This window comes from Telopea speciosissima, chromosome 6, assembly GCF_018873765.1.
Source record: "Telopea speciosissima isolate NSW1024214 ecotype Mountain lineage chromosome 6, Tspe_v1, whole genome shotgun sequence".
Lineage (NCBI taxonomy): Eukaryota > Viridiplantae > Streptophyta > Magnoliopsida > Proteales > Proteaceae > Telopea > Telopea speciosissima.
In genome coordinates, this window is record NC_057921.1 from 13,901,072 (window position 1) to 13,921,375 (window position 20,304).

The following is a 20,304-nucleotide window of genomic DNA, read 5'->3' on the forward strand; positions in this document are numbered from 1 at the left end:
TGTACCCCAGTTTCTCTAATTACAAACAAATCTTTTTACAACTTCCTACCAAATTCAAAACACAAGTTTGATTCTCTACTTACCTTAGAATCCCAGCTCAAAACTTGATTTCAGTTCTCTATCCTCTTCCCTATTCCATTCTTCGTCCAATTACTCAGCAATGCTCCTTCTTAACTTTCAATTTGTCTTCAATTCTTGTAGTTTGGCATCCAAAATACCCAATGTCACACAATTTCCTCACCAATACAGCAGCACCTCTTCACTCCCAATCAATTCCTTTACCTCTTCTTTTCTTCTTCCTTTCCAGTGTAGAATCGGTTATGATGTGTTGAGTAATTAATACATATTCTTACCTCAATTAATCTATATATACTATCATAATAACATACTTCTTTAATCACTTCAACTTAGTCTAACACCTTATTGGATTTTAATAACCTAAAGGAGATTTATGGTACCTCAGTCCCCATCTCATATACAAATATTAAAAAACAAATTAACAAGATATATGGTGCCTCAGAGCATCTCAGATTTATCATTATAAAACAGGAAAAAAATAAATAAAGTAGCATCCCTTTTATCCCACGTCATTCACAGAGCAATGCAACAACAGAGTCATAGCTTGTAAAGATAGACAAAATCCCAAACGATGCTTGTCCGGAATTAAAGATTCAGACTGTGTGTGTGTGAGAGAGAGAGAGAGAGAAAGAGATACGTAGCAAAAATCTCAATCAATACAAAAACCCAGTGGAAGAAACTAGATAAACACTGAAATCGAAAACTTGCAATCAGCCTTAGCAAGAGAGAAATATTGAGTGAGAGAGAACAAAACCTACCTCTGATTTTCTCAAGTTTAAAACACCTCTCCTAATCTGGAATCATTGTCTGCTCCAAATTTTTTCAAGGAAAAATTTCACAGACATTCCCTAAAAATATCCAATATCTCAGAAACTTACCATACTTGGTCAAAATATCAACCTTCCCCCTGGCGTTAAGCAGGGTGACCCCCCCAAAGATAAAATGTCGATTTTACCCTCTTAGTTATTTAAAAAAACAAAATGAAATATCCATTTTAACCTTAAAATATCAACTTTCCCCTTGGCGTTAAGCAGGGTGACCCCCCCCCCCAAAGATAAAATGTCGATTTTACCCTCTTAGTTATTTAAAAAAACAAAATGAAATATCCATTTTAACCCTAAAATATCAACTTTCCCCCTTCTTCCCTCTTCTTCCCTCTTCATCCCTATTCCAACAATCTACCCCCTCCCCAAACCCTAACTTGATCGGCATTTTCAATCTCATGCCTCCCTTGCCGGCAGCCCCTCATCACTCCTCTCATCTCTCACTCAGTGAGAAGGGGGAAAGTTGGGGATGTGACCTCACAGAACCCCAATTACTTCCTCTGCGGCTTCGATTCCATTTATTTCTATTCCTGTGTTCCTCCGTTGCCGGACGAAGAAGAGCTGCAATTTGATCAAAATGAACCAATTGGTGTTTCTGCCATGGATGCAGGGGTACTTCCTTCTAACCATTCATCTAAGACAAGGTAATCTGAGAATTCAAACTCATAAGCTTCAGCAAATTCATTTTCTGTGGAATTTGTGAATTGAAAAGTGGAATCAGACATTTGGGTATTCTTTCAAACACAAAGAAGGGGATTCAGAACTTGTGGTTAATGTGAACTATCTGGGTTTTTGAGTTTAGAGTTCAGTAGTCTTGGCAGGGGACGAATGGAATCATGAAATGAACCAATTGGTGTTTCTGCCATGGATGCAGGGGTACTTCCTTCTAGCCATTCATCTAAGACAAGGTAATCTGAGAATTTAAAATCATAAGCTTCAGCAAAATCGTTTTCTGTGGAATTTGTGGATTGGAAAGTGGAATCAGACATTGTGGCCCATCTTAGGAGAGAGAGAGATAAAGAGAAAAGGAAAGAGGAGATCACGTTGGGTGTAGGAACAATTCAAGGAAGACTTTGGGGAAGCCTTATGGACTCATTGGTGCTCGGCCCTCCTCCTCATCCTCCCAGTTGTCGTCGTCGGTGGTGGTGCCGAGGTGCCAGGTGGAGGGCTGCCACGCGGCGCTGGTGAACTACAAGGATTATCACCGCCGGCATAAGGTGTGTGAGATGCACTCCAAGGCGCCCAAGGTGGTGGTTCTTGGTATGGAGCAACGTGTCACAGCCCGCCTAATTATGGCCCAAGGCTAAGACTTGCAAGGCCCATTGACATGGACCTTGGGCCAAGGAAGAACCAAGGTCTAGAACTCTCCATACTGGAAGAGGCTAGACTCATTCTAGAAGTATTGAAGAACCTCTAGAAGCTAGGAAAGATCTAGCAAGCTTCTAGAGCATTCTTGTAAATATCTAGGATTATTCTAGACTCTATTCTAGAAGGTTCTCCACCGTTGGATGGAGGACACATGTAAATATCATAGCCATTCATTGTAGGCTTGGTTGCCTATAAATAGAGGTGGCCTCATTTGGCCAAGGCATCAAGCAAGTTAGCATTCAAGCTTTGTACTCAAGCTTTCTAGTGCAATACAAGTTCCATTCACTCAAACTCTCTTGTGTTCTCTAAGTTCTCTTCCCAAGTCCCTTGCTAGAGTTGTGGAAAGGCTGACTTAGTGCTAGTGTGAGTGCTAAGTGCCGGCGCGGTTGCTTAGTAAGGTCTAAGGCCGTGACAATTGTGGTATCAAAGCTTCGGTTGCGAGGGAAGATACTTGTAGATTCGACATCATGGCTAACGAATCGGAAGTGCTAGACATGATGGTGTGTGAGCAAGCCCGTGGGAGGGAGGCCATTCCCACCAAGGAGAGGCGAAGAGGCAAGGACAAGTCTGTGGACGTTAGTGGAGCTATGGAGCCACGCCTAGCTCGGGTGGAGCTAGCAACGGCCGAGGTGAAGGAGCGCCTCGATGTTGTGGAGCAAAGTGGGGAGGAGCTCGAAGGCCACATGATGGAGCTCAAGGAGGAGCTAGTGGGCCAAATGGGGGAGCTCAAGGAGTCCCTACAAACCACTCTCAACACCATAGTGCACGCCCAACAGGAAGAGTTTGCCAGCTTCAAGGCTCAAGTATGGGAAGCATTGGCCAAGATGGATGCTCGCATCGATGAGGTACAAGCGGATTGGGCAATGTGTAGGAGGGCAGCGGCCGGGGGAGCCACTACCTCGCGTGAGGTACCTAGGGTGGAGGTACCAAAGCCCAAGCCATTTGATGGGAAGAGAGATGCGCGGGAAGTCGACAACTTTGTGTGGCACATGGAGAGGTACTTCGAGGCGATGGCACTCGAGGAAGAGGCGACTAAGGTGCGGACCGCAACACTTTACCTCACCGACACAGCAACTCTATGGTGGCGAAGGAGGCATGCCGACATAGAAAGAGGTACATGCACCATAGACACCTGGGATGAGTTCAAGAAGGAATTAAAGAAGCAATTCTACCCAGAAAATGCTGCTTACTTGGCTAGAAAGAGCCTTAAAAGGCTGAAACACACTGGGTCTATCAGGGATTATGTCAAGGAATTCTCAACACTTATGCTTGAGGTCCCTAGTATGACCGATGAAGAACTTCTCTTCAACTTCATGGATGGTCTCCAAGGTTGGGCCGCGCAAGAACTACAACGCCGAGGCGTGCAAGATCTTGCTTCGGCCATAGCAGCAGCGGAGTCATTGGTGGAGTTCAGGAGAGAAGATACTGCTAAGGCCAAGAAGAGCAATGGAGGAAATGGTGGGGGAGAGAAAGGTCCCAAGAAATACCCTCCCAAGGAAGGAAATAGTAAGGCTACCACAAGCAAGGAGGGTAAGGCCAAGTTTGACAAGAAGGATAAGTTCACTCCAAGGGACAAGTGCTTCTTGTGTGACGGGCCACACTGGGCTAGGGATTGCCCCAAGAGGAAAGCTCTCAATGCCCTATTGGAGAAGGGTAAAGAGGAAGCACACATGGGGTCTCTACAACAACTGGGTGCTATCAAGGCCAAGGCGACGGAGGTCAAGGCCACTACCTCTCAGAAGGGGCTTATGTATGTGGAGGTGCACATCAACGGGAAGCCCTCGCGAGCTATGGTCGACACAGGCGCCACACACAACTTTGTCTCAATGGAGGAGGCAAAGAAGCTTGGACTAAAGGTGTCCAAGGAGGGAGGATGGCTCAAGGCGGTTAACTCCCAAGCTCGTCCCATTGAAGGTGTCGCTCGAGGGGTCGAGATGAGCATCGGGACGTGGAAAGGCACCGTAGACTTGTCGGTGGTGCCTATGGATGATTTTCAAGTGGTGTTGGGTATGGAGTTCTTAAGGAGGGTTAAGGCTATACCCATGCCATTCATCAGCACCGTGTGCATCATGGAAGAAGGTGCACCATGCATGGTCCCAACAGTGCAAGGGACCAAAGAAGGCCCCAAGCTACTCTCAGCTATGCAGTTGGAGAAAGGGGTCAAAAAGGGGGAAGACACCTACCTTGCGGCATTACTTGAGGAAAAGGAGAATAGCCCCACGGAGGTGTTGCCCAAGCCAGTGGAGAAGGTCCTTGAGGAGTTCAAGGATGTCATGCCACCAGAGCTGCCAAAGAGACTTCCACCTAGGAGGGAGGTGGATCATGCGATCGAGTTGGAGCCCGGTGCCAAGCCACCAGCCATGGCACCTTATCGAATGTCGCCGCCAGAGTTAGAGGAACTAAGGAAGCAGCTAAAGGACTTACTTGATGCTGGGTTCGTCCGCCCGTCCAAAGCTCCATATGGCGCCCCAGTTCTCTTTCAACGGAAGCATGATGGGTCACTTCGATTATGCATCGACTATCGGGCGCTAAACAAGGTAACCATCAAGAACAAATACCCCATTCCTTTGATAGCTGATCTATTTGATAGACTTGGTGGGGCAAGGTACTTTACTAAGCTAGACTTGCGGTCGGGCTACTACCAAGTCCGCATCGCTGAGGGAGATGAAGCCAAAACCACATGTGTGACACGGTATGGCTCATATGAGTTCTTGGTTATGCCCTTTGGCCTCACCAATGCACCAGCCACATTTTGCACATTGATGAACAAGGTCTTCCATCCCTACCTCGACAAGTTCGTGGTGGTGTACTTAGACGACATCGTGGTCTATAGTAACACCCTAGAGGAACATGTGCAACATCTGAGGATTGTCTTCAAGGTGCTGAAGGACAATCAGTTATATGTTAAAAAGGAGAAATGTTCTTTTGCCCAAGAGGAGGTGATGTTCTTAGGGCATAAGATTGGGGGTGGAACACTAAGGATGGACGAGAGTAAGGTGCAGGCTATACAGGAGTGGGAGGCACCTACAAAGGTTACTGAACTGAGGTCTTTTCTTGGCCTGGTGAACTACTATAGGCGGTTCATTCAAGGGTATTCAAAGAGGGCAGCTCCACTCACCGATCTTCTAAAGAAGAACAAGGCATGGGAATGGTCAGACTCATGCCAGGATGCCTTTGATGATCTGAAGAAGGCCATCATGGAGAAACCAGTGCTTGCCTTGCCAGACTATGGCAAGCCATTCGAGGTGCATACGGATGCATCCGACTTTGCAATTGGAGGGGTATTGATGCAAGAAAGACACCCCATTGCATATGAGAGCCGCAAGCTCAATGACACGGAGCGGCGATACACCGTCCACGAGAAGGAAATGACCGCGGTGGTGCATTGCCTAAGAACATGGCGACACTACTTGTTGGGGTCGAGGTTCGTGGTGAAGACGGACAATGTTGCCACTAGCTACTTTCAGACCCAGAAGAAGCTAAGTCCCAAGCAGGCTAGATGGCAAGACTTCTTGGCGGAATTTGACTTCGTCTTCGAGTACAAGCCGGGCAAGGCCAACGAGGTGGCTGATGCGCTAAGTAGAAAGGCGGAGTTAGCTTCCCTTAGCCAACCGGAAGGAGAGCTCATGGGCTTGATCAAGGAAGGTCTACAACATGACCCGGTGGCTAAGAGCTTACTTGCACTTGCCAAAGAAGGCAAGACACGGAGGTTTTGGGAGCAAGATGGTTTGCTCTACGCCAAGAAGAGAAGACTATATGTTCCTAAATGGAACAACTTGAGGAGAAATTTGGTTCGGGAATGCCACGACACCAAATGGGCTGGTCACCCAGGAACAGCGCACGCGAGCATTGTTGGAAGCGCGCGTACTATTGGCCTCAGATGCGTGATGACATAGAGGCCTATGTGAAGACTTGTCTTGTGTGCCAACAAGATAAGGTGGAGCAGCAACCACCTAGGGGATTGTTGGAGCCACTCCCAATACCCGAGAGAGCATGGGAGAGTGTCTCCATGGACTTCATCAGTGCCCTACCCAAGTCAGAGGGGTGTGGGTCAATCATGGTGGTTGTGGATAGATTTTCTAAGTATGGCACGTTTGTGGCGGCACCAAGAGACTGCACGGCGGAAGAGGCAGCAAGACTATTCTTCAAGTATTGGGGTGTGCCACGATCGATCATCAGCGATCGAGATCCTCGCTTCACAGGGAGGTTTTGGACGGAGCTGTTCAAGTTGATGGGGTCGGCACTACACTTCTCTACAAGCTTCCATCCACAAACCGATGGACAGACGGAGCGCATCAACAGTTTGTTGGAGCTTTACTTGAGGCATTTCGTGAGTGCTAACCAACGAGATTGGGCTAAGTTGCTTGATGTAGCCCAATTCTCCTACAATCTCCAAAGGAGCGAGGCAACCAATCAAAGTCCATTTGAGATTGCCACAGGACAGCAACCCTTAACGCCACATACGGTGATGACAGGCTACATAGGGAAGAGCCCATCGGCGTTCAAGTTTGCCAAGGAGTGGCAAGAGAAGGTGGATGTGGCTAAGTCATACTTAGACAAAGCCACTAAGAAGATGAAGAAGTGGGCAGACAAGCACAGGCGGCCAGCAAGGTTTGAAGTTGGGGACATGGTACTTGTGAAGCTTCTACCTCAACAATTCAAGTCCCTACGGAAGGTACACAAGGGGCTGGTTCGTCGGTACGAGGGCCCATTTGAAATCACAAGGAAGGTAGGCAAGGTGTCTTATGAGGTGAGCCTACCTCCTAAGCTCAAGATCCATCCAGTCTTTCATGCAAGCATGCTAAAGCCTTATCATGGAGACATGGAAGACCCAAGCCGTGGAACGTCAACGAGGGCACCAATGAGTGTCACAACTTCCTACGATAAGGAGGCTGAGTACATGATCGCAGACCGAGTTGTGCGGAAGCGAGGAGTACCTCCTAGTAGGGAGTACTTAGTCAAGTGGAAAGAGCTACCGGAGAGCGAAGCAAGTTGGGAACATGCGGACTCTCTATGGCAGTTTCAGGAGCAAATACGAAGGTTCCACGAGGAGGACGCGACGAGGACGTCGCCAACTTAGGTGGGGGAGAATGTCACAGCCCGCCTAATTATGGCCCAAGGCTAAGACTTGCAAGGCCCATTGACATGGACCTTGGGCCAAGGAAGAACCAAGGTCTAGAACTCTCCATACTGGAAGAGGCTAGACTCATTCTAGAAGTATTGAAGAACCTCTAGAAGCTAGGAAAGATCTAGCAAGCTTCTAGAGCATTCTTGTAAATATCTAGGATTATTCTAGACTCTATTCTAGAAGGTTCTCCACCGTTGGATGGAGGACACATGTAAATATCATAGCCATTCATTGTAGGCTTGGTTGCCTATAAATAGAGGTGGCCTCATTTGGCCAAGGCATCAAGCAAGTTAGCATTCAAGCTTTGTACTCAAGCTTTCTAGTGCAATACAAGTTCCATTCACTCAAACTCTCTTGTGTTCTCTAAGTTCTCTTCCCAAGTCCCTTGCTAGAGTTGTGGAAAGGCTGACTTAGTGCTAGTGTGAGTGCTAAGTGCCGGCGCAGTTGCTTAGTAAGGTCTAAGGCCGTGACAAACGGCTCTGCCAGCAGTGCAGCAGGTTCAATTTCTTTCTTCTCCTAACGAATCAGAAGAAATCACAATTTGTTCTGGGTTTTTGTTTTCCCTGTATACTCTTCTTCATCTTCGTCTCTAATAGCTTTGGGGGATTGGATTGTAGGTTTCATGTAGTATCTGAGTTCGAAGATTCAAAGAGGAGTTGCAGGAGGAGACTGGCCTGCAAACACCGGTGAATTCCACAATCCTGAAACGCTTCTTCCTTCCGCCCAATGAAGACGATGAAGATAGAATAAGGGATTTTACCTTAAGGGTATTATGGGGAGTTCACACTGTGGTAAGGGTAATTTCGCCATTTAAAAAAAATTAACAGCAACTTAATTGCAGAGACTAACGGAGTGGATTAAATTGAAATAAATTCATAAACATAAGGGGTGTTTGTGACATTTTGACCAAGTATGGTAAGTTTCTGAAATATTGGATACTTTTAGGGGGTGTCTGTGAAATTTTCCCTTTTTGCAATTCGCAGCTGGTAACGCACAAGGGTGGGAGAGGGGTTGTAGAGAAAAGGGGTTCGACTGTCCACCTTCCACAGACGCTGCGTCGTGCATGTAGAGGGGCTATAAAGAAAAGGGGTTCGACTGTCCACCTTCCACAGACGCTGCATCGTGCATGTAGCTCAGAGGGTGGAGGCGAGCTGTAGAGGAGGGGTTAGGTTTGGGGTTGAACAAAATAGGTATCCAAGAGGTAGGAGAGCGAGAGAAGAATGCCTGGATTGAGATGTTGTGAGAGAGATTTAGAGAGAAAATGGGTTTCGTGCGGGAATGGGGAAGACAAAGCGGGAAAGGGAAATGGCGCCAAAAACATAAATTGCTGCTACGGTTAATAATATCTAGTTGCCATAACAGGACACTTTGTGTTTTTGTGTTGCTATAAAACAATATATGGCTACGATAATACTTTTACCACTGCCATAGAAACGCTCGTGAATATTTGAACTTTATATTTGGCGACGATTTGTATTATGTCGTTGCAACAAATCGTATTTTCCGCAACGGTTATTTTATAACCTTTGTATTAAATATTTTTTTACGACGCTAATATATTTTCCGTCGCCCTAAATAAAATTTGACAACTCTATATTGGTGCAATAAATCATATTGGGCAGCGGATTATATATTACCGTTGCTATAAATTAAATAAGGCGACGAACGGTATACTACCGTTGTTATAACTATATATTCGGCTATGGTAAGATTTTTAACCGTCGCCAAAAAGGCTTTTTCTTGTAGTGCGGGAAGGCTTATCTCCCGGAGGCGAGCTATGGTGTTTATGACAATATTGGTATGGACATGGATGGAGGTCATACCGCTGGTATGAGTATTTTCGGTGGTATCTGAGGATGACCCGTGAAGGGTGTTGCTGACTCTATTTTGATCTTGGAACTCCTTTTGTTCTTGTTGGAGTTTCCCATTTTGTTTCACAGCTTGTTTTTGGGGCTCGGGTTACCTTGCCTTGTTTATATTCTTTTGTATAGAGCTGTATCTGATAGAGTTAAGAGTTGTTTGTATTCTAGGAGTAAGAGAGAGAATGAGTTGACACTGTGTTGTATATATTTTCCCTTATGCTGTTTTATATTCCTCTTTAAATGTTTACTGTAAATATAGCTTTCCACAGCACTCTGAGTTTTATATTATGTAATATGGCGAATGTATGTGTCTGTGAATGGATTAACTGCTTCTAGATCCTTGGGATTTGGCGGATTGCTACAGTGCAATTCGGGTCACCTACCTAATCCTCCCAGGGGGTGGTTTGGGGTGTAACAGAACTTGGTATCAGAGCGAGAAGCTTTTTCTACATTCACAGACCGCAGAATAGGATTAATAACTTGCAAGAATGTAAAACATGTAACAATTAAAATTTATAGAGGCGGCAACTGTGAATAATAGACAGTAGAGAAAAGTAGAACAATAACATTAAGCTCAATAAAAAAATAAAAAAATAAATTATGGCGGAAGCCATTTACATAGAAATTCAAATAGAAGTACTACTTCCAGATACAGCTGCAGGAAATAAACGGAAAAAAAACTACATCAAGTCAGGCTGAAGTAAAAAGACTAAATCCTAGGTACAAAACTGAAGCTGGGGTACTACTTTTGTGGAGGATCATCTATCAAACCCTGCTCTTGACTGGCTGGAATTTTGATTGAAGGACAGGAACCCCTGACCAGGCAACCAAGAACACTGTGGAGTATCACTTCAGTGATTTGGATTGATGAAGAAACCCTGTGCATGTCTTCCTACATACCTGTCAGAAGATGGACAGCTGACCCCTGCAACTGCACAGCTCATAGCATTATGTATGGCCTGGACTTCAGGTAATCTCTCTCCTCTCCATAACTATGGGACCTACCCCTGGAAATATGTTAAAAGAACCCTAAATGGCATGTGGGGACAAGGCCTTAACCATGGGGCAAGCCCCTGTGCAAACCCATTGAGTTTCAGCCTTGCTGGAATCACTGGTGGATGCACTGGGCGATGCAGGCAACGCCCAGAGCCATTGCCAAGTGTGCAAAACAACATCTTTAATTGATTTTAAATTGTGGGGACCACCCATAATGGACATGGGCACCCTCCATAGATAGAGGGGAGTCTGAGGGACCACCTCATACCCCTGGTTCACTGTGGACCCCACTAGGGAGCCCAGAGTGGCTGGGAATGCAGCCAAGAATGCATTCTGGGAATGGACCTTAACCAGCCAAACAGGCCTTAGTCAGGCTGGGCCTATAAATAGGTGAGCCTTGGGGTCATTTAGAGCCTTTGGTGCTGTCCATTTCGTGGGAGAGAAAAGAAGAGAAAGAAGAGAGGAAGGAAAGGAAGGAGAAGAAGGAAGGGAGGTGCAGCCCCTCATCCAAGGCTTGGATTCGAGCAGCTCTACACCTTTGCAGGTATAAAACCTCATGAAATACCTGCTGCCTCTTTGAAATCTCTGCTGTTTGTTGGATTTCTGCTCTCTGGCAGCCCAGAACAGCTGGGAACTGCCTAGAACTGCTCCAGATCTGCCATGCAAGTATGAAGCATGGAAGCTTTGAGAATTTTAAGTAATATTACAGATCGGTTCTACTGGTCTTGGAGCCAAAATCTGGCTATGCATGGCTGCACTGCCACATGCACTGTTATTTGGCTGTTTGGAGCCCTGTATGCAAACCCTGGCTGCATGGGACCTAGCACTAGGTGGTAGCAGCCCAAGATTACCATTTGATATGTAAATACAGCTTTGCATGTGACTGAAACCAGGTTCTGAGGCTGGGAAAATTCGTGGGTTATTCACTAGGCTGTCTGGGCAGCTCTGGCAGGCAAGTGGTGGGCCCAGTGGAGAATCCACATGAACCAAAATGAAGATCACCCCTGGGGGTACCTAATACCCTAACATGCATGGGGAGATGATTTGGTCACTGCCCATGGTTAGCAACCTAGGAAACTCGGCCAGATCATGTTTTGAAGACTCTAGGCGATGAAAACCCAGAGCCATTGCCCAGTGAATGAATTGCTGCTGTTTTGATGTTCTGACTTAGGGGACCTCACCCATTGGTTAAGTAACTGTATGGGAAGGTGGAAAATGACCTAAATGTCCCTCCACACATCTGTCCATATGGGTGAATGCTTGGGAACCCAAGTGGGCCCCGCAAGACTTGGAAACCCTACCTGTGCTTAGTCCTGCAGTACTGTCAAGTTGAGGATAGCACTGTAAGCCTATTATGACCTAGGGTCAGGTACTAATACTATAAATGACCATTTTACCCCTAGGCCACCATCTCTGGATGATGCACTGGGACATAGACCTAAGGCCCAGTGCAAGGCCCGGAGAATTCCCAGTGAAAACCAACTGAACACCGGGTCAACTCAGTAAGCTTAGATCAACCCTAGGATCTCCAAAAACAGACTGCAATATTAAAATGACAATCTCTGATTTATACCTAGGATTTGATCCCGCGCTTGAGGCCTACAACCAGACTGCAGTTGGAATTGATTTTGAAACCGAGTTCTTAGAACCAGACTCAGGTGAGTGAAGTATGATCATATATGTATGTGTAACTGTGATACTATACCGGCAGTTAAGAATCTTAAATTATAAATGCTGTGTTATTTTATTTTGTTCAATTACTCAAGTTACTACATATTGACTGTCTATTGATCAACACTGTGAATTTTATCTGATGATTGTGAATGTTAGACTAGATGCCGTAGTCGGCTTGGAAATGAGGCCTGTGATAGCCCATAGTATGGGATACGATTGACACTGCCTGAGTCATACGATGCCATATAGACATGGGGTTAGAGTTTCATCACCCGTGCTACACACCCTTGCCAATAGGGGTTAAGGTGTTGGATGCCTTTGAGGGTGACCATATGTGTATATGAGAAAAGAAAAGAAATGAAATGAAAAGAAATGTGTTTGCACCAGAATGGTGATTATGGGCTATAAGCCAGAAAAGAAAAGAAAAGAGAAAATGAATGGATTGCCCTACTGGTTAATCACAGAGGGCTGGTCGGGCTGACCTTGGTGAACAAATGCAGGAGCTGACTGGTCCTCTCTGATAACTCAATGGGTGTATTGCGGGAAGGGGTAACCAAGCCTGCACCAGGGATACATGTATTGGGGATTGTAGTAGCACTGACCTAACTTAGTTGTATTGCTAGGTGGCTAATAATCAATCTGGACTTGCATATCATGTAGGATCATGTGGATTGTAGTTGCATGTGCATGCATGATGATATATTTTTCTCACGAGCTCAGTGGGGCTCACACTCTGTTATACATTGTTTTTCTTGAGATGATTTTGCAGATCGATGCCGTTGTGGCATGGAGGCTCATTTAGAGGAGGAGAGCCCTGGTTATTATGATGATATTGGTGTGGACCCCGATGGAGACCGTGTCGATGATGCGTGCATTCTCAATGGTCATTGATAAAGACTGTTGAAGAGTGCACTTGATGCTTTTTGTCTTGGGGACTCCTTTTTGCTTTTGTTAGGAGTTTATCCCCGTCTTACTTGTGGTTTAGCTATAGTTTTTCTTACTTTCTTTTTGGGGTTGAGTCAGCTCACCCTGTATATATATGTATGTATTTTCTTTGGCTTCTGTTCTTGTCAGCTTTACTTCTCAGTTTGTGGGTAGTTTGGGAAATGTATCAGGACAAACATATGTATGTATATATTATCATCATTTCCCATATCGCTATGCTTTCTCTTTGATTATTGTAATTGTAGTGTATCTGCAGCACTCTGATCTTACCTGTAGTAATGTGATGAATGTGGGACCGTGAATGTAATAACTACTTCTAGATCCGTGGGATTTGGCGGATTGCCATTATGCAATTCGGGTCACCTACCTAATCCTCCTAGGGGATGGTTTGGGGTGTGACATCATCGCTCTGCGGAAGCCGGCCCGATCGAGAGTTAACTCAGTAGTAGGAATCTCAGAAGTCAAGGCACTGCTCAACGGAGCCTACTCTCCCCTCCAAGGATGTCCACATCTGAACAAGTTGAATGTGGAGATCTCGGAACTGTGCCATCATGTCAGATCAACCATAGGACTCTGGCACCTGAGAACTAGAAGCTCTAGTCAGCCCATAGGATGGTAGATTTCCAAACTGTGCACTAGGATCTACAGGATCACCCTCCTGCTCTCCCAACTCAGTCCCCTTTGCTGCCTCATGTCCCTCCTCCATCTCCTCCTCAAACTCTATATCGTTTTCTGGTTCCCCCTGCATCTTCATCTTCTGGATGGAGGTCTTGTTGATAAGCTTCGACCTGTCACCTCCCTTATACTTGCCAGGAAGAGTAACCCCAAAATATTGGAACACATGATGGGTTATGTGCATGGTAGAGCATTACTTGCATCAGTAAGTAAGGGAGGTGTATCACTTGACCCCCTTGACGGCCCTCAGTAAGCAGTAGGTAATGTAAGCCCCGAGCATAGAAATGCTACCCCGGTTCCCACCCTTGGGATAGATGTTATAGGAGATGCATCTACTAATGATCCTGGTAGTAGGCTTGTAATCCGACTCAAACTTCGGAATCCCCTCAACTCCAGTCAAAGCTTTGAAGACCGTCTTCCTAGTCTCCGAAGAAAACATATCAGAAATGTCTACCTTAGGCTTATAGTAACACCTTTCGCCTATGTCGGATAGTCCCAAAATCTCTGCTAGTATGGCAGTAGTGAACTTTATGTCTACCCCTTTCACCTTGCTTTGTAATCCAAACCCTTACACCCCAAAAGCCGGTACAAGGTTGTAGTAGAAATACCGAATCAAGTTCGGGTAGCACGACAGCGTAGGAGATAACATCGATGCCCAACCTAGGGCATTGAACTTTGCATAGAGCCCATACTGGTGGAAGACATCTACTTGTACTACCCTACCATTCACAATGTTTTTAAAGTAGAACTTCGCCCAATCTTTCGAATTCTCGAACCTAGAGAACCAAAATTGGTCAAACTCTGGTCCCTCAGATGAGGAGTCTTCTTTGGGTGATGGAGTAGGTACTGCCAAAGGCGAAGAAGGCACTGGGTTAGACCGCAGACGCTTGCGGGTTACTGCCTTCCTCGCTGTGCTGTGTCTACCGCTTGTAGACATGGTTGCTGCAAAACAAGAAGGAGAAAAAGAAATTAAGGCATAAAAACTGTAAATTAAACCAAAAAGAAGGGGAAATTTTGGACAGCAGTCCAATAACAATGAAAATGTGAAGAAAAACTACCGTAGACTCATGTAGATGCGCGGGAGACTTGCAAAAATGCTTGGACTTGGTGAGGAATTAGCCAAAAAGTCCTTATGAGCACTTCCCTAGGGGTTTGGAGCTCTCAAAATAGAATTTGGAATGAAATAGTAAGCTCTTGGACTATTTTAAACTGAGCCCCGATTCTCTGGGTGATGTACTTGGCGATTGAGCCAAACGCCCAATGAAACGCCCAGAGAATGGAATTTCAGCAAGAAATGCAATTTTAACACGGGGGCTTATGTTTCCTATAGAGTAACGGTATAAACAAGACCATTAAGGCTTTGGTATGATAATGTGAATAAAAAAAATATAAAAAATAAATAATAATAATAAATAAATAAATACATGTAATCAATAACAATGTTAAGAAAAATACTTACATGTATACAAGATAGGATGAGGAAGTAAGAAATTTCAAGAAGACAAAATTTTTATATAGCCTAATTTGGGCATAAATATTATGCATAAAATAATATATATATATACACTTGGATGTATGAACCTCTGTGTGGGTAATGTGTGTGCAAAACTCAAACATAGATATGTAGGCATATGGTGATGTGTGGTTGCAAAGTCTTAGGAATTTAGACATTACTTATGACACTGTGCCTGCAAGTAGACCATACCTTACCCATAGCATAGCCCAACCAAAGTTAAACCTATAAGGCTACAGAGCAAAATAAGAAACTCATACACTAAACATATTCCCACCTAAGTGGTGTATTAGACCCAGTAGAACACTGTAACACTGTGTGCAACCTCGAGCTGATCCATTTAACTTCCTGTCTAGTTGCTTTAATTACCTATAGTCTTGAGCATGATTTTGAGTTAAGTAACCATAGAAACTTGATACTTAGAAATTCTCCATGGCAGGACCTGACTGTGTTGTTTGGGCTTGAAAACCCCAACAACATGCTCTATATTAGGCAACTGAGGAAGAGACTAGCTTCGATTCGAGAGATTAGTCCCGGGCAGAAAAGCAACTGATTATTTTCTTGGCACACACAGATACTAGTGGACCAGAGGATCGTGCCATATACCTTGCCCTAACAGACGAGGTTAGGAGTGATATAGATACTTATACATACAAAAGGGGTTAGCCAAACATGTTTCAACCAATCAATGCAGAAGGGAGAAAATTCTTACGTTCAACGGTAACATCTAGTATTAAAAGCTTGACCATTAATTCCCAGCAGAGTCGCCACTGTGAGGATCCTTCCTTCTCGGTGCTTGGTGGCGCACAGAGGGTTTTAATTGCTCCTCTTTTTTGGAGGGAGAGAAGGAATGCGTCTTCTCAGATGGGTTATGGTTCAATTTATCAAGGGATGGAGGTCATACAATAAAATGAAATGGAGTCGCCACCTACGGTTAGGGCCTAGGATCCATTGGTGTAGCCCTAGAAGGGCTATGAGACTTTGGTTGGTCTAGTCAGAGATTCGGGGTAAGTGGTCAGGTTACGAGAGTGGGAAGGTGTTAGGCACCCACCTCGCCCGGATAAATCGGTCTTTCTACTAGATGCTTGTTTTCGAATATTCTCCCTTAATGAATGTCCTATTTCCACATGAACGGCTAAATAATGATGCACAAACTATTTAATTAAATTAAACTATGTTACACTAAGTATTGTACACTATACGAGAGTACTTGAAAGGACTACATTGTACTGAAATTAAAAGTTAACGGGAGAAATGTATACCTATACGCTTTACCTAAATGGAATTATGCAAAATGGGAGGCGTCCCCCAGCTCAGGTGGAGGCAAAAGACTGACTTTATCCCTTCATTGGACAGAGTAACGGTTTACGGGTATCGAATCTTACGATCCTGGACAGAATAACGGCCTTCCAAGGCTTTGGCAACTAGGGGCTCAAATTCCGAACAAAGTGGCTATGCCACAGGAGGTTTCCTTGATTTGGGCAAGAAAGGGTCGAGGAAGCAGACTCAGATAGCCCAGACATCGGATAGAGGGGCAAGGCTCGAAGGCTCAAAATTGGATTGGGGAAGAGCCCCGAAACAAGGAAAACAAGGAAAAACTGGAAAATTGGAGCTCTGGGGGTGCCCCCTCTCCCACAAACTTTGATTGTTCAAGTGAGGGGGGTGACCCCCTTTTTATAGGTAAATTTTGGGTTCGGTAGTGCCGCAGAAATCGAGTGGGGCCGCAACAGAGCAAAAAAAAAAAAACATTGGATTTTGGGCGCCTGTGGGGCCACACACTGTGTGCATACAAACGGCACTGCGCGGCATTGTGCGGGCAGTCTGGGGCGATCTAGGGGGAAGTTGTACGCATGATGTACGCTCTACAGGATGAGTGGAGATGTTTTTTGAATATAGTGTTGGTTTTGGGGACATTGCCAGTCATCTGCGTGCGATCGTCGTCATCGCTAGGGGGTGACAAAATTCAGCATCTACATGTATTATGTCATTGATTGGTTCCTTCTTGATGTATGTCTTTAATGCTGATTTTCCCTTTACATGTGTCAAATATATAGAGCTACTATGTCTACTGCCTCTACCATGGTCAGCCATTATGTCTTCCCAACCTAATCATGCGGACCCTGGCATACAGAGCGGATCACCCAAAGGAGGGAGACCTTCCTTATGCAACGCCAATCATCTAATTGCTTCTTCACTTCCAGGTTCCTATGCATGATGTGTAGAGAGCTAAACTCGTTACTCCCTTTGACAGGACTACTTGGAGGACGATGAGTATGACTGGGTGAGAGGGGAGTTTTGAGCCACCACCTAATAGAGCATAGGTAGCCAGACAGGCCGTGGAAGAGGATAGTGATGACCATGATGGTGGTCAAGGAGGTGATGACCACGGGGATGGAGGATGTGGGAGTATATCGACAGCTATTCCCCCTACTATTACTACTTCTGTTACTACCTCTCCCACTCAGAGGGCTATTCCTTCTGCCTCCCAGACAGTTGGTGCCACCACTTCCCATACGGCTGGAACTTCTTCTCCATGGGTTATTTTCTGCACCGCCACCTAGAGAGAGTGATCAGGCAGGTGCACCTAGTTGAGGTTACATGATTCAGAGGTTCTCTACTCTGGAACAAAGGATGCAGGCTCAATACAATGACTTTGTGGCCATAGTGAATGCAGGGTTCGATGACATGGAGGATCGATTGGTTGATATCGAGTCTCATCTGGACATTGAGAGAGCTCGAGATAGGACGGGGTTTCGATCAAGGGTGAGAGATCAAGCACAGGGCAAGGGGAAGGAGAAGCAATAAGATCAGCCTTAGGATCTATTTTGGTGTCCTATTTTTGTTATGCTCTTTACTTATTTTTAGGTTAGTTTCTAGGTGTTAGGGTGGTAGAGCATGGAGAAAGACATGTATTTATTTTTATTTATTTTTATTTTTTATGTTATTCGAGTTATGTCAGCCTTGGATGGCCTAAGTATGTAAAAAAGATCTCTACCTAATGCAATTTACATTTTCAATCACCAACATGTCTCTATCCTAATTTATTTTATTTGTTTGATTATTTTATTATTCGATCCTTAACAGAGAGTAAGTTGAGGTGGGTGAAATCGGAATAGTGAACATGCCAGGGAAAAACCTCTCTGATACCATGCTATCACACCCCTAACCCGAGACAAGGGTAATGTAACTGGAATATCACTGTATTCCACACTAACTCCCAAGGATCGATACTTTTCTATGTCATGTTCACTACTTAAATAACATAATTAAGAATCAGAGTTAAATTCAGAGTTGCAGCGGAAATAATTCATCGACACTAATAAAGTAAGATTTAGAATTCTCTCTCTCTCTCTCTCTCTCTCTCTCTCTCTCACAATATATATATATAGGATAAATTACATATCACCCCCTGGTTTTCAATTGAAACTCAAATCACCCCTTGGTTTTTGAAAAAACTCTAATCACCCCTTGTATTAGACCCCAATATGACAAATTAGTCCCTACCGTTAGTTTTTGGCTATTAAATGATGATGTCAACTAGTTATATAGATTTAAATGCCTAAAATACCCTTGATTAGTGTTGTTTTACGATTTTACCCTTGTAACTAAAAACCCCAAAATCAGTCATCTTCCTCATATGACCTGCAACCCAACATGTACTCTTTTTTCTTTTAAATTAAAACAAGGAATTCCCTCTCTTCTTCCCCAAATTGCTAAAACGAATGGAGATAGGGTTTTAACAACCACCACTGTGATTTGTTCCTCACTCTGTATTTGTGTTTCTCTCTGCAATCATGCAAGCTCGTTGATCGATTCTCAACTTCGCTGAGATTGTGACTTTCTCTAGCTACAGAGTCCAGAATTAGATCTCATTACAAATCAGCCTGAGTTGTCTCCGTTCTGAGGTTTAGAAATTTAGGGTTTTTGATTTTTTTGCTTTCTGGGGGGTTAGCGCTTTTCGTATGTGCTTGTGCCTGATCGAATGGCACATGGAAGCAGATCCACGGGAGTTGTGAAGTGGTAGATGCAACTATGTGAGCCCAACTTCTGAGTTGATCTTTTATGTCGATTTCGTTACCAGGAGTAGGAAATTTCCAATTCATTAAGGGGTTCTCTTCACTTCTTCGATTTTGAAGATCCCAAGCTTCAAAAAGATAAGCTCTTGGAATTACAGATTCGTCAATGGTTGTCTATTTTTCATCAGATTTTTTCCCCAATCTCTGCAACCCAGGAATGATAGAAACCAAACTTGAATCTTTATCTTCTTTAGAGAAAACAAAACTTAGATCCATGAACCCTTTTAGCTTGTCAAACTCAAGGGTTGATAAGCTTTTGCTACTACCCCTCCTTCTCAAGTCCATCTTTTTCTTAACAGGTCTCTCGATCTTTTCTGTTCTTATCTGATGTATTTTTTTTAATCAAGTTAAGGGGGAGTGGAGATCGAGATTGGGTAGAGAAGATGAAGAATTTATAGAAACTTAGAGAGAAATAATAATCCCTTTAAATAAGTCCGGAAAATCTTCTAAAGTAAACTGTAAATCTAGAAATGTTCAGAAAGAGAAGAACATAGATCGAGATGAAGAAGAAGAGAAATTAAATAAAAGGTTGTAAAGAACAAAGTGATATTCTCTGTAGACTGTTCCTCAAGGACTATTGGTCTTCCCTGAAAGTCTTGCCTTTTTGAGTCTTGCTCAACCAAATCAGTTGAAATCTTTCTTGAGAAACAAGGAAGTGCAGATTTTATGTCATGATGTAGTAGAGTAGCAAGGGAAGAAGAAGGGGGTGACTGTAGTAGCGTAGCAAGGGAAGAAGAAGGGGGTAGAAGGGAAGAAGAATGGGGTTATAGTAGCAGAGAAGCAAGAGAAGAAGATCGAAGGGGGTTTCAGTAGGGGTTACCAAAAGAAGGGGTTTTAGTAGCAGAGCAACAACGGGAAGAAGAAGGGGCTTACTTGAGTATCGCAGCAATAGCAGAGCAGCAAGAGGAGAAGAAAATGGAAGAGAAATGCCGTAGCAGAGGAGCAAAAGGAGAACAAGAAGGAGAAGAAGAAGATGGAAGAGAGACTTACCGTAGTGAGAGAATACCCTAGCAGAGGAATGGGTGCTCCAATGGTAAAATGAAAATTTTGTTTTATTTGTTTAAAGGGTGAATGGGTTAAGGGTAAATGTGACATTTCATTTTTTAGTTTGACTTAAGATAACACCATTACTATAGAGGGGGACGAATGAGTTTTTTCAAAAACC

The 20,304-nt window shown here is 44.3% G+C and overlaps 1 protein-coding gene across 1 annotated transcript; it reads left to right on the forward strand.

Moving 5' to 3' along the window:
* The first annotated feature begins 2,737 nt into the window (after window positions 1–2,737).
* Window positions 2,738–6,166, forward strand: LOC122665462. The gene has a single exon (XM_043861612.1). It carries the CDS (start codon window positions 2,738–2,740, stop codon window positions 6,164–6,166), a length of 3,429 nt encoding a protein of 1,142 aa, XP_043717547.1.
* Window positions 6,167–20,304: the final 14,138 nt, after the last annotated feature.